We start from the raw sequence: 13,377 nt of genomic DNA, 5'->3' as shown, positions 1-13,377 counted from the left end.
GCCTTCGACTTCTTGCCGTTTCTGAACAAGTCACCTTCTCTTCCTAAATATGTGTTAGACTCAACTGGTGATGGTGAAGCTTCAGTGATTAACATGGAGTATATGAATTGGATGCGATAGAACCAGTTGTTGCTCAGCAGGTTGTTTTCTACCATTGACAAGGAGGTGCTTGCACAGGTGATTCAATGCAAATCATCTGCCGAGATATGGTATGCCCTTTAAAGCTTGCATTCTCGTCAAATCATAGCAAAATCTTTTCAATTGAAGCAAGAACTAAGGTCTGTTAAAACGGATTCAATGTCTATTAATGATTACATTCTGAAAATTAAGACGATTGGTCATTCTCTAGCTGCTATTGGTGAATCTTTGAGTGATAAAGATCTATTACTTGCAATTCTAAATGGATTAGATCACAAATATGAAACTGTAATAAGCTTGATCACGTATCAAATGGACGAGATCGATTTAGAAAAGTGCAGCACTTATTGTTAATGCATGAGCAACGATTGAACTCTAAAAATACTGCACAGTCTATGGTGAATTTTGAATCTGTTATGCATGCTCCTGTTAATGTGAATATGACTTTTGTTGCATTAAGTAATGGTAGCAATGCTAGAGGAGGTTTTGTACAGAGAGGTGGGGGGGGGTGGGGGGGTTACAAAGGTGGAAGAGGTCGTGGTAGGGCATCAAATAGGTGAGTCTATTGTCAATTATGTGAAAAACCAGGGCACCTTGTTGATAAATGCTACTGTAGGTTTGAAAAAAATTTCCAAAGGAATACTGGTGGTCAAAATTTTCAGACAGTTCCCTCTGCTGATCCTAGGGCACATGCTGCCTTCACTGATTCTAATGAGCCCTACATGACTGATATAGGTTCTTCACAAGGAGTCACCTCATATGGCCATTTTTCTCAGCCTTTAGAAAATTTGTCTCACACAACTTTGCCCGATCACTCGTGGTTTGTTGATTCTGGGGCAACAAACCACATCGCTTCAAACCTCAACAACTTGTTATTGCATGCACCTTACAACGGATGTGACATGGTCTCCGTTGGTAATGGTAAGCAATTGTCTATATCTAATGTTGGTCTTGGACAGCTATTTACCCACATTAAACCTCCTTTTGTTATTACTTTGCCTCGAGTTCTTCATGTTCCTACTACGAAGAAAAATTTAATCAGTGTATCACAACTTACTAATAATCATAACGTGATTGTTGAATTTCATTCAAATGTGTGTTTGATTAAGGACAAGAATACAGGGTTGGTGCTGCTTCGAGGACATCTTAGGGATGGTCTCTATCAATTGGTTCCTGCTTTTGATTAAGCTACCAGCATCCCTGAGCACACTGTCAAATCTACTCAGCCAGTGTCTCTTGCTGCAACACTTGCTTTGAATAAATGTCCTTTTTTTTTTTTTTTTTTTTCTGAATGTTGTAAAAGACAACTTCCATTTAGTCATGGACTATCTCCTAGTGTTTGTTTAGCCCAATACAACAAGACATGCCAGCAATGGCATGCTCAGTTAGGTCATCCTACATACAATGTATTGAAATTGATTCTTAATAAGATCAAAATTCCATGTTCTCCTTTAGCTCTTTCATTCTGTGATTCTTGTAAACTTGGCAAACATCATCAACTTCCGTTTGTCATTCATGATATTACAACAGAGAGACCTTTATAATTGATATACTCTGATGTATGGGGTCCTTTTCCTATTGTTTCTATTAAAGGGTTCAGATATTACATTATCTTTGTTGATGCCTATTCAAGGTTCAAATGGCTATATCCATTGAAATTAAAATAAGATGCTTTTCCTACCTTTATCAGTTTTCATAAACTTGCTGAAAACCAATACCAAACCAAGCTTAAAGCTATCCAAACTGATAATTGGCGCCCCGGGGGGGGGGGGGGGGGGGGGATTTCGAGCCTTTTTGCCTTATCTACAAAGTCATGGAATACGGCCTAGGTTTTTATGTCCTTACACTCACCAGCAAAATGGTGTAGCTGAAAGAAAAAATAAACATGTAGTTGAGATTGGTCTTACTTTGCTCGCTCATTCTCACATGCCGTTAAAATTTTGGGAAGAAGCATTTCAAACTGCAGTTTTTGTTATTAACATGCTGCCATCCTCTTCATTGAAGTTTCGTACCCCCTTTGAGCTTATCTATGGTAAAACACCTAATTACCTATTGTTACAACCTTTTGGATGTGCTTGTTTTCCTTACTTGAGACCTTATAACAAGCACAAGTTTGACTTTCATACCCACAAGTGCATATTTCTTGGATATAGCCATACTCAAGGAGGTTACATTTGTTTGCATCATTCCGGAAAAATTTATATCTCCAGACATGTGAGTTTCAATCCGGATGAGTTTTCGTTTCTTATTCTATTCTCTTCTTCATCCTCTACTTCATCTCTGTCTAGTCCAGACAGCTCCTCTACGTTGATTTTCTAATCTCTTCTTTCTTCTTTTTCTTCCACCTCTTTTAGTCCTCGAGTAGTACAGTCTTCTATTCCTCCTGAGTCTGCACACACTTCTTCAAGTTCTGGTCATTCCTCATCTCTTCAGCCTTTACAGTCTATCACTCCCAGAATGTCAGTTCCTGTCCCTAAATACAAAATTGCTCCAGCTCCCTCAATTCATCCCATGATCACCAAGTCCAAGACTAGACATCTTTTGATCACCTCTCCTCAAGCCTTGGTGAGTTCCTTATAACCTAACATAGTTCATGAGGCCTTATTAGACTCACAATGGATTAAAGCTATGGAAGAGAAGTTTTTAACTCTGCAGAAAAATAATACATAGGAGCTTGTTCAATTTCCTAATGATATGAATCTGATTAGGTGTAAATGGGCATTCAAAATTAAATACAACTCTGATGGAACTGTTCTAAAATATTAAGCTCACCTAGTTGCAAAAGGTTTTCTTCAAAATCCGAACATTGATTATGCTGAAACATTTAGCTCTGTTGTTAAAGCACCTACTCTTAAGAGTGTTGTTTTCTTTAGTAGTGACCTTTGGATGGGATATACAACAGGTTGATATAAATAATGCATTTCTAAATAGTGATCTTGAAGAGAAAGTGTTCATGTCTCAGCCCGAGGGGTTTATTAGTTCTACATATCCTTCTCGTGTAAACAGGTTGAAAAAGTCTCTTTATGGACTGAGAAAAGCCCCTAGAGCTTGGTACACAAAGTTAAGGAATGCTCTTCAATCTTGGGGTTTCTTAAGGGCTATCTCAGATGCTTCGTTGTTCATCAAATGAACATCTACCTTTTTCATCTTTATTTTAGTGTATGTTGATGATATATTGATTACAGGCTCGGATTCTGCTACTCTACAAGCTTGTATACGTGATCTTGATACCCATTTTGCTCTAAAGACCCTAGGTTCGGTTAATTACTTCCTAGGGTTTGAGACATATAGAGATAGCAATGGTCTCTATCTTACTCAGTCAAAGTATGTGTTAGACCTGTTAAAGAAGGTTGCCATGACAGATTGTAATCCTTGTGACACCCCAGTTAATATTGTTGTATCTCTAACTGATGAAGGTGAATTGTTTGCTAATCCATACTTGTATCGGACACTGGTTGGGTCACTGCAATACCTTACTTATACAAGGCCAGTCATAGCCTTTGGAGTGAATAAGCTTAGTCAATTTTTGGCTCACCCTAAGCAACAACACTAGTTGGCTTGTAAAAGGCTGTTGCGGTATCTTAAGGGTACAATTGATCTGGGTCTCTTCTTTTCACCTTCTTCGACAGATTTACCCCTTACTATTTTAACGGATGCCAATCATGCTAATTGTAAGGTGTCTAGGCAATCAACTAGTGGGGTGTGTGTATTTCTTGGTGATAATCTAATTGTTTGGAGTTCAAAGAAATAATCAATGGTTGTTCGGTCTATTGGGGAGGCTGAATATAGGACTATTGCTCAGGGGGTGACAGAGGTGTTATGGCTAAAATCCTTATTTGGTGAGCAGGGCTATTCGTGTGTTCATACTCCAATCATTTGGAGTGATAATCAAGCAATCAAGAGTATTGCTGAGAATCCAATTTTTCATGCCTGTACAAAACATATTGAGATAGATATTCATTTTGTTCGTGAGAAGGTGGAGAAGAATGAAGTAGAGATCAGATATGTGTCTACCACTCATCAAATATCAAATGTGTTTACTAAAGGATTACCGAGGAGCAAGTTCAAGTTTTTGGTTGACAAGTTGCATGTGCAGCAGTCTCCCGTTGTTGTTGATTCCCGAGGATTAACTGCTAGAAGAATGCTCAAAGGGAAGTCTACTTTGAGGGGGAATGTTGGAGAGATTACTTGAGCTTTCTGTTCATATTGTTTACTGGTATGTTGTTTCTATTATGTATTTACTAAGTGTATGTTGTTAATATGCAGTAAGGCAGTGTCTGTTATAGTGGTTAGGCGCGACTATATATAAGCTCGATGAGCTTTCATTGTAGGTTGTTGGGAAACATTTTATTCAGTTTCTAAGAAGTAAAATTCTGAGATCGTTTTCTTCTTCTTTCGTGTGCCCTAGATTTTTGTTTCCCTAACCTTCTTTACAAGTCAGCCCTGTATTATAGTCACAATATAAGTAGCCAAGGTAAATGCAAGTCCATTTATGAACACAAGTTAATGGCTATAGTCTTTGACGTTCAAAAATGGCGCCATTACCTGATAGGCAGGCATTTCATAGTGTGCACCGATCAGCGAAGCCTCAAATATTTATTGGAACAGAGGGTGGTTGACATGGATCATCAGAAATGGTTGGTGAAATTAATGAGTTATGATTTTGAAATTCACTACCGACCTGGCCGGGAGAACAAGGCCGCAGATGCATTATCAAGAATGGAAGCTCAAATTCGTTTATATTCTCTCAGCCTCCCCAGTGCAATTCAGTTGCAAGACTTGGCTCAAGAGGTAGCTACTAGCATGGAGTTGGGAAAAATAGTGGAAAACCTGGATATTCGCTTGTGCAAGGCAAATTACTCTATAAAGGCAGGTTAGTCATTCCTAAAGAATAACCACTTATACAATTAATTCTGCAAGAATGCCATGATGGAAAGATTGGAGGACATTCAAGGATCTTAAAAACTTACAAACGCATTGCCGCCATGGTATATTGGTCTAGGATGAAGAAAGATATTCATAATTATGTGACTCGATGTCTTGTTTTCCAACAGAACAAGTACTTGGCACTATCTCCAGGTGGACTGCTACAGCCCTTGCCACTACCAGAAGGTGTATGGAAGAGTTGACCATGGATTTCATTAAGGGGCTACCAAAATCTGGAGGGGTGGGCACTATTATGGTAGTAGTGGACTGTTTGAGTAAGTATGCACATTTTGTTGGTCTCAAACACCCATTCACTGCCCAAGTAGTTGTTGCTGTTTTTGTTAGAGAGGTGGTGCGATTGCATGGCGTTCCAAAATCTATTGTGTCGAATAGAGATAATATCTTTATGAGTCACTTTTGGACAAAACTATTCCGCTTACAAGGGACAAAATTAAAGCATAGTACAGCTTATCACCCTCAGACCAATGGCCAAATGGAGGTGGTGAATAGAGGGATCGAAACCTACTTGCGTTACTTCACTTCGGATAAGCCCAAGGACTGGTATAATTAGCTTCAATGGGCTGAGTTCTGGTACAATTCCTCTTATCACTCTTCTTCCTAGTTTACCCCATTTAAGATTGTGTATGGACGTGACCCACCCCCATTGCTGAGGTTTGAAAAGGGATCGAACAGTGGTCTCTACTGTTGAACAAGAATTGCTTGAGAGAGATCAGATTTTTGATGAATTAAAAAGTCATTTATTACGAGCACAGCAGCGAATGAAAAATGAAGCAGATAAACATCATCAGGATGTACAGTTTGAAGTTGGGAATTGGTTTATTTGAAGTTGCATCCTTATAGTGCAGGTCCTTGGCTAAGAAACCCAATGACCAATGAAAAGCTCACTCCCCGGTTTTATGGCCCTTTTGAAATTCAGGCTCACATTGGACCAGTTGCTTACAAACTTCAGTTACCACCCAAAGCCAACATCCATCTTGTTTTCCATGTGTCTCAACTTTGTAAGGCATTGGGAGGCTCCCAAGTAGCTACTGAGTTTCCATCACAAATCACCGAGGAACTGGAACTTTTGGCTGAACCTGAAGCGGTGCTGGGAATGTGCCCTGGGGGAACTAACTCTAGTGATGGAATGGAGGCGCTCATTCAATGGAACGGCTTGCCTTCATTTGACACAACATGGGAACCTTATGGTCTAGTGCAGCAACAATTTCGGGCGCAAGAATGGAGAACAAGAATGTCAGATCCTTGATCTGACAAGGGGAAGTTCTCTCTGACCTGAGAGGGAATTCGCAGGAATTGGGGAGAAGAATGTAGAATAGGGAGAGAGAAATAGAAAGAGAGAAAAAGACGAGAAGTTTTAGAGGGAAATTCAGACTTCAATTCTCAAAACATGCCTCCTCAGAGAGTTGGCCCGATCTCTTATTCAGCCTCAACTTGGGATTGGCGCCAAAACCGTTGCCAAGCCCCTTCTAGAACCAGCCAAGTGGCCTAACCGTCTACTTACAACTTGCACTGCTTGGAACCTTCTACCAGCAGGCTAATTCCCTCCAAAATTACAATAATAGCTATGCATAGCAACAAAGTAAAAGATAACAAAAAAATTAAAGGTCCAGTCTCGGTACATGACAAATGGAGAACAATATGTTGCACGTGACAGAGGCACAGGTGGAAGGATTCAGTTACATCCAGCAGGCGCAAGTGGCATGATTCAGTTGGCAGAGAGAGAGGGAGGAAGCATCAGAGGCAGAGGAAGAGTATAAATAACAGGCTAAACAAGGAAGTGGGCATCCAGAAAATAGAGTGAAGATTGGGAGAGTAGCAAGGCCTCTCGAAAGCCTGGCAATATTTGTATTTCAATTCTGTTTCATTCCATTGGTGAAATCTATCAATGTCCTATTTAAAAAAACCAAAAAAATAAGTAACCAAATATAATTTTCTATTTATTGCTCCAGAATTTTCAAAATGAAAGACCAACCAAACAGACATTAAGTGAATCAAGCATCATTCCTCTGTGAGAAGATTTAAGAATTAAATAATCATCCATGAAGTGGAACAATGTTCACCTTGATGATGTGCTTTGCAGACCTGACCACAATTTCATTGATACAAAGATCCCACAGATGAGGCAAGTGTTTAGTACCCTCAGCAACCTGGAGAAGCAGTTCAAACAATGCCAAAAGCAGAATGTTAATATAAAGGCCAGACAGTGCTACGCTTGACATTGAAAACTGCAATTGTAGGCTTCCAATTCAGGCTAAGCAAACTGGTTGCTTTCTCACAATTCTTTTTGACTGAAAACCCAATTCAAGACAATGAATGGAATTCTCAAGTAGGTAATCACCTTCCCAATATAACGAACATTAATACCATGAGCATGGAGTGCTTCAGTCAATGTCTGCCCATCCATTGGTGAAACTTCAAGCGTACAAAGATCTTGAATGAATTTTGGAAACACGACATCTCTAAGATAGACACTTGCTTTCCTAACATTTTCTTCATCAGCAGCAATCTCCTGATGAATGCCCAGGACATAAAAAATAAAGTATGAAATGAGGATAACCTTAAATAAAACCAGAAGGAAATATTCAAAAGGCAGATACAATACTTGCCTCTTCATTGCCAGCTAATTTAAATTCCGTAAAGACATTAGGATTGAAAGATATCTCCTCACTTGTGTCACCATTATCAGCAGGTATCGGACCACTTTCTTGGACAGATTCATGTTTATCTTCTTTAGGCACATCCTGTAAAATTCAATAACGTGAGATGCACAAACCACAAATCTAACATTGTATTGCTACCATTTGAAAATTTAAAGTTTTAATCATCATCAAGAACACCAGTACACATTTAAATTACAGAGGCTAAAGAAAAAGGCATAAGTTTTTTTCGAAAAATACCCCAGATCTTTTGTACTCCTTAAATGACCATACTCATTACAAACCTGAGATACAATAGATTAATTTGGCTCAACCTTTAAAGGAATACACCAGCTCTAAGAGTTAGAACAAGAAAACTAAATAAGGATATAGAAAGAATGAACCATTTGGCTTTAGAAATAGAAGTTAACGTCATGCTAGCTTGATTTCCTTATTGCCATTGCTACAGGGTATCAAAATCTTATACTTATCAAACATATGCATCAACAGACACTAGAAATCGTAAACCTCCAGGGCCCTGAATGTAATGCCATCAACCACCTTAAAAATTATTATCATCAATTCATCATCAACTGGACCTTACCCGAACCAAGTTAGGGTTGCTGCACAACATTCATATTATCAATTGACTTCTAAAAGTCCCATTAACAATACAAATCCATGTAAAAGAACAACATGGCAAAATTTTATGCAGTATGCTCTTCTCGACACAACCCTCTAGCAAGGAATGATGATATAAAGTTCCAACACTAGCTCAGGGTGAAAACGTTTCACAAGATGGTGGTGAATGAAGATAATTGATATGGTCATGTTCCATCACATGGTTTATATAGTGAAATCAATTTGTAAAACATGGAAACATGGCTAAATTCTTCTAAAAGGCAATTTAATATGATCATTTTACAATTTCATCAAATTCTAAAAGCACTGCAACAAGCATCATAGTTGTCAATGCCAAAACAGGCAAGATCCGAATTTGTCATTGGTATGGTATGGTATGGTATTGGTACTGAATGGTATTGGGTACCATTTCGGATTTATCAATAAAATAACTTAATAATGTATAATATATATTATATATTATTGGTATTGTGAATATATGAATAATAGATAAACTTCACTCATAAAATTAAGAATTTTAACAAAAGAAAGATACTAAACCATCTAAAAATGTCAAATTATATAAAAAGTAACACCTAATTGTAAGAGCATGAAGAAAAGAAAAACTGAAGAGAGAGAATCAAATTCTGGAGACTGAATTAGAATAATAGGAAATAAAATGAGATCAGTGAGTTTACAAACTATTCAGCTGATCAACTAACAAACTAACTACTATGCCAGCTGTTGTAATAAACAGAGCACTTTCAGTGCTTTCTGTTTGTAACAGAATAAACTGACTGCCACATAGAGTGGAAATAAACTGCCTAACTATTAACGTCTTCTCTCTCTTCTTGCTCTTTCCTTCGTATAAGCAATAATACTAACCTTAACACTAATAAAATAATTTATAATTTTTTATAGTAGAATTTAGAAGTTCAACAAAACAATATGATACAAAGTAAAATATATGAAATATATATATTTGATATCATGATATAAATATACTATGTTTTTCTACAAAAAAATGATTACAAAATGTATATTTTAGGCATATATATGAAATATGCATAATTTAAATTACACACACACACACACACATATATATATATATATAAAGAGAGAGAGAGAGAGAGAGAGAGAGCTACAAGATGCAGAATCGCCTCTTTGGTCCTAAGCTGCAACAGGCCTAGGATGCAGGACGTGTGTCAGGAAAGGAAAATTTCATCTGAAATCATGAAAGAATTTGTATCCACTTACATATGGTACTGGGGTCATACCAGCCACTACTGCCAATACCAACTGGTAAATTAGCAAAAACAAAATATAAAATATTTTACCCTGGATTTTGTATGAATCAAGATTGACAAGTAATGCAACAAGTTAAGAATCATTGAGAATGCAGTTAGTATTGTACATAATAGAGCTAGTTAGATTCTATGTTGTCAATAGTTTGTGTGCTGTACATACTTGTAACTAGTGGGTATATATATACCTGAACCTAACTGAATACAGAATTAGAGATCTGGGTTTTTCCTCCATTCATTCTCTTTCTTTCACTCTACCTCTTCTCTCTGAATACAGGTATAAAAAGTAGACATGCTTTAAGGAACAAATTTTCAATTTGTTTCCATCAAATTGACCACAATGTTTTCACTTCCTTCTTGAATGGTACCAATTAATTGGAAAATCAAAATCCAATTTTTTCAATTAAACATTCCAAAAGAATTTCTTTTTTTCATAATACAAGTGAAAATATGAAAATTAATTACAAGAATACAATTGAGAGTAGAAAAAAATATTAAGATATATATTAAAAAAGTTCAACTAAATGTAAAGGAGAAAAAAAGGAAATAAATTGGGCATTATTTAATATCAACCTTTGCTATTTTTTTTATTATCAAACTTTCTTTTCCATTTTCATCATAATGCTGATAAATAACATTGGTAACAATCGCAAAATTGCTCTTTTGTGAGTGAAAAGTCATAGGTTCATGTCGAATACAGTCACTTTGCAGAAACGAGGAAAATGTTACCTACAAAAATGACTGTCACAAAGCAAGGAGCCTCGTGCACTAGAATGCTCTTATTTCTGTAAAAACTTACCACCTAGGTTTTTTGTGAACTTTATTCCAAAACTATCAAGTAACAAGTTTTAGCTCAAAATTTTTAGTATTCATTGCCTTAGTTAAATTTTATCCTTAATGCTGTTAATAAAGAAAATATTGAGCATGTCTCATAAGTACAAATAAGCAAGCCTTGGTAGCAACATTAAAGCTGTTCTCCCATGATTGAAAGGTCATGGGTACAAGTTTTGTAGACAACCTACTAGCAAAGCAAGAGCAAGGTTGATAACAAAAATGACTCTCCCTAGACGCACACAAAGCAAGGAGCCTCATGCATCAAGGACGCCCTTTTATTTTATTAACTCCCAAACATAAAATATTATAGTATTTGCTTACAAATTATGTCATACTTATCATCATTGTTGTAAATTTTATTTAGTCCAAATCATATTCACAAGTAAAAATACAGGTCCTGTGATTGAATTTACTTTCAAATTATTTCAGATAAGAGAAGGAAACTTATTAAGAAGAAAATGAAAGAGAAGGTAAGGAAAAAAGAAAACAAAGCATCCCCAACCTGATGGATGCAGACAAAATAAAGAAAAAAGGAAACAGTATACACCCGAAAAACAACAAATTACAATACAAAAGAAGCCTAATCTAGTTGCATAACCAAGAGGCACAAACCTCCAAAACAACCAGAAGCTATGCTCCACAAAGAAGGAAGATAGACAACCTTGACCAGAGGAAATCAGTTGAAAGCTATGTCTCCAACAGGTGTACATTCCTAGAGAGAATCTTACTATCTATCATCCCTCTTAGTTTTCTACTCTCTGTCAGATACATCAACACTTTTATCTTAAAATACAAAATTACTTCAGATGAAGTCCGGGGTGTCGCTGACTATACCAACCTCAACCCATCACATCCACCCCATTTTTTTCTCACATCCATTTCTCTCTACTCTCCTTCCCCTCTACCATTCCAACTCTCCTTATATTTGATATGAAAATAGAAGGGCCAATCCTGTCCATGCTTGTAGAGGAAAGACATTCCAATTTCCAACAACCATTGCAATCTCATATAGCAAATAAAGGAAAAGGATAACAGGAAGTATAAGCAGCATAAGAAACTAATCTTAGAGGATTAAAATGAAGCTGATTACACTATTGATTAACACTAAGCACTGCATAATCAGTTTACCTAAAAAGGAAAAGGAGAGGAGTTCTCCACATACCCAAGCAATCCCTTGGAGCCTTATATGTTATGCTAAACTGACGTCATCAGGAACATTTTTTAAAAAATGACACCTCTTACCTTGTCCAAGGTTGTGATTTCCATATCAGCCTTAGTTATTGACTGTTCTTCAGAACTATCAACTTTTGAAGAATTAGTAGCTCCAGGAAGCTCACCCTCTGGTTTGCGACTATTTTTTGACCTCTCTGCCAATTCAGCCTTCACACAGGAAGCCATTCCCAACATTATAAAAGACAGTAGTAATATATGGCAAAAGGAGGTAAGAAAAAAATACTGAGACAACTATAGGTCACAGTTTACCTGGCAAAAGGTCGAAATGAATTCAGGTCTCAAAATACAAAATCTGGAACCAGGTCCTATATAGTTTGCATCACGAGGAGTGACTCTCATCAAGTCCAAGAGATAATGCCTGAGCTTCAGAAGGCATAAATGAAGTGTTAAAGCATAGTAACACATAATGTTTATATGGTCAAGCATAACATTAGTTTACTGTTGTCCAGTTGCAAATTTAAAACACATACACAGATAGGTAAAGCATTAAAATAAAGGACATAAATAATGAGAACTCCTACTATATCAATGCTAGCCTTCACAATGCACCAAAAAAGCAGGAAAAAAAAAGAAGAATACCACTTCTCCTTCTGTTAGTTAAAACTTCAAAATCGAAGCTTCTAAGTGATAGCAATGTTAAACTTTTAAGATTAGGAGCACTAGGATCTTCTCAATTCAACTCCAATCTCACACACTCTCCCACTTGAATTGAATTCCAACAACAGAAATAAGAAAACAGTATATAAATCATTCAAAGATAAGGGAAAGAAACAACCAAACTACAACAAGAGACAAACACAATTTATCCTGGTTCAGGCTGTGAAAACAGCCCTACATCCAGCCTCGGTCCGAGAGCAATTCCACTAGAAATCTTGAAGAAATCAGTACACAAGAAACCCTCTCTATCTCGCTCACGAGTACAATCCTCTATGGAGATTACAAAGAACTAACTGCTCTAGCCTTTCCTCTCACAATTTCACTGCACTCATACACAATCAGAGAATAAAGATGAATGATGATCTCATGCGACTGCCCATGCCCTTTATCTATAAAGGATTTGGGCGGAAAATACAAGGGTGTTTAAAAACCCAACACAAAGTCTATACTACCCTTACATAACCGTTTTAATTAGAACTAACCTAACTAACTCATTGTCGATTATATCACCAATCTAACTAACTGGTTTCTTCTGATTCTTCTTGATCTTCTAGAATGTACTCAATGCAAAACTTCAACACAAACTTTGCAGTACAGGTTTAGGCACGCAGTATCAGATTGAAAGAGAGGGGGAGGGGGGGCTAAATAAGGGTATAAAAACAAATCCTAACAAAAAAATAAGGCATACGAACAAACTCCACCAGATGGTAACAAATTGTAGATGGTAATCACCTGTCATCACTACCAACAATACCCTTACATTCCACAGGTGCAGCTAGTTTGAAAACATTTCCAGACCCATCAAAGACTGTATGCTCCTTCAAATGGAGGCGTTTGGCCGCATCCAATACCTACAAGTAACATGAGGGTTAGAGTTTATAACAGAAGCAGAAAGGAAAACAGAAAAATCAGTAGAACAGGATCTTAAACAAGTCATAAAATTAGGCCAAGAAATAATAAGTATAGCACCACAAACATAGCACAGAAACCAGGCTGAGTCATCAAAA

The 13,377-nt window shown here is 37.0% G+C and overlaps 1 protein-coding gene across 2 annotated transcripts in view; it reads right to left on the bottom strand.

Moving 5' to 3' along the window:
- LOC127814124 (clustered mitochondria protein) overlaps positions 1–13,377 on the bottom strand; it is a 37,419-nt gene that overhangs the window by 12,180 nt on the left and 11,862 nt on the right. For both annotated transcript variants that reach the window (XM_052355400.1, XM_052355399.1), the window contains exons 13-18: positions 13,103–13,221; positions 11,963–12,071; positions 11,723–11,860; positions 7,692–7,826; positions 7,424–7,594; positions 7,146–7,232 (exon numbers count right to left, since the gene is read on the bottom strand). In XM_052355400.1, the coding sequence (XP_052211360.1) occupies positions 7,146–7,232; positions 7,424–7,594; positions 7,692–7,826; positions 11,723–11,860; positions 11,963–12,071; positions 13,103–13,221 (759 nt within the window). The remainder of the gene's footprint in view (positions 1–7,145; positions 7,233–7,423; positions 7,595–7,691; positions 7,827–11,722; positions 11,861–11,962; positions 12,072–13,102; positions 13,222–13,377) is intronic.

The sequence above is a fragment of the Diospyros lotus genome, chromosome 12 (genome assembly GCF_014633365.1).
Source record: "Diospyros lotus cultivar Yz01 chromosome 12, ASM1463336v1, whole genome shotgun sequence".
NCBI lineage: Eukaryota > Viridiplantae > Streptophyta > Magnoliopsida > Ericales > Ebenaceae > Diospyros > Diospyros lotus.
The sequence above is the reverse complement of the archived record's forward strand: the minus strand, read 5'-3'. Positions and strand labels throughout refer to the sequence as shown.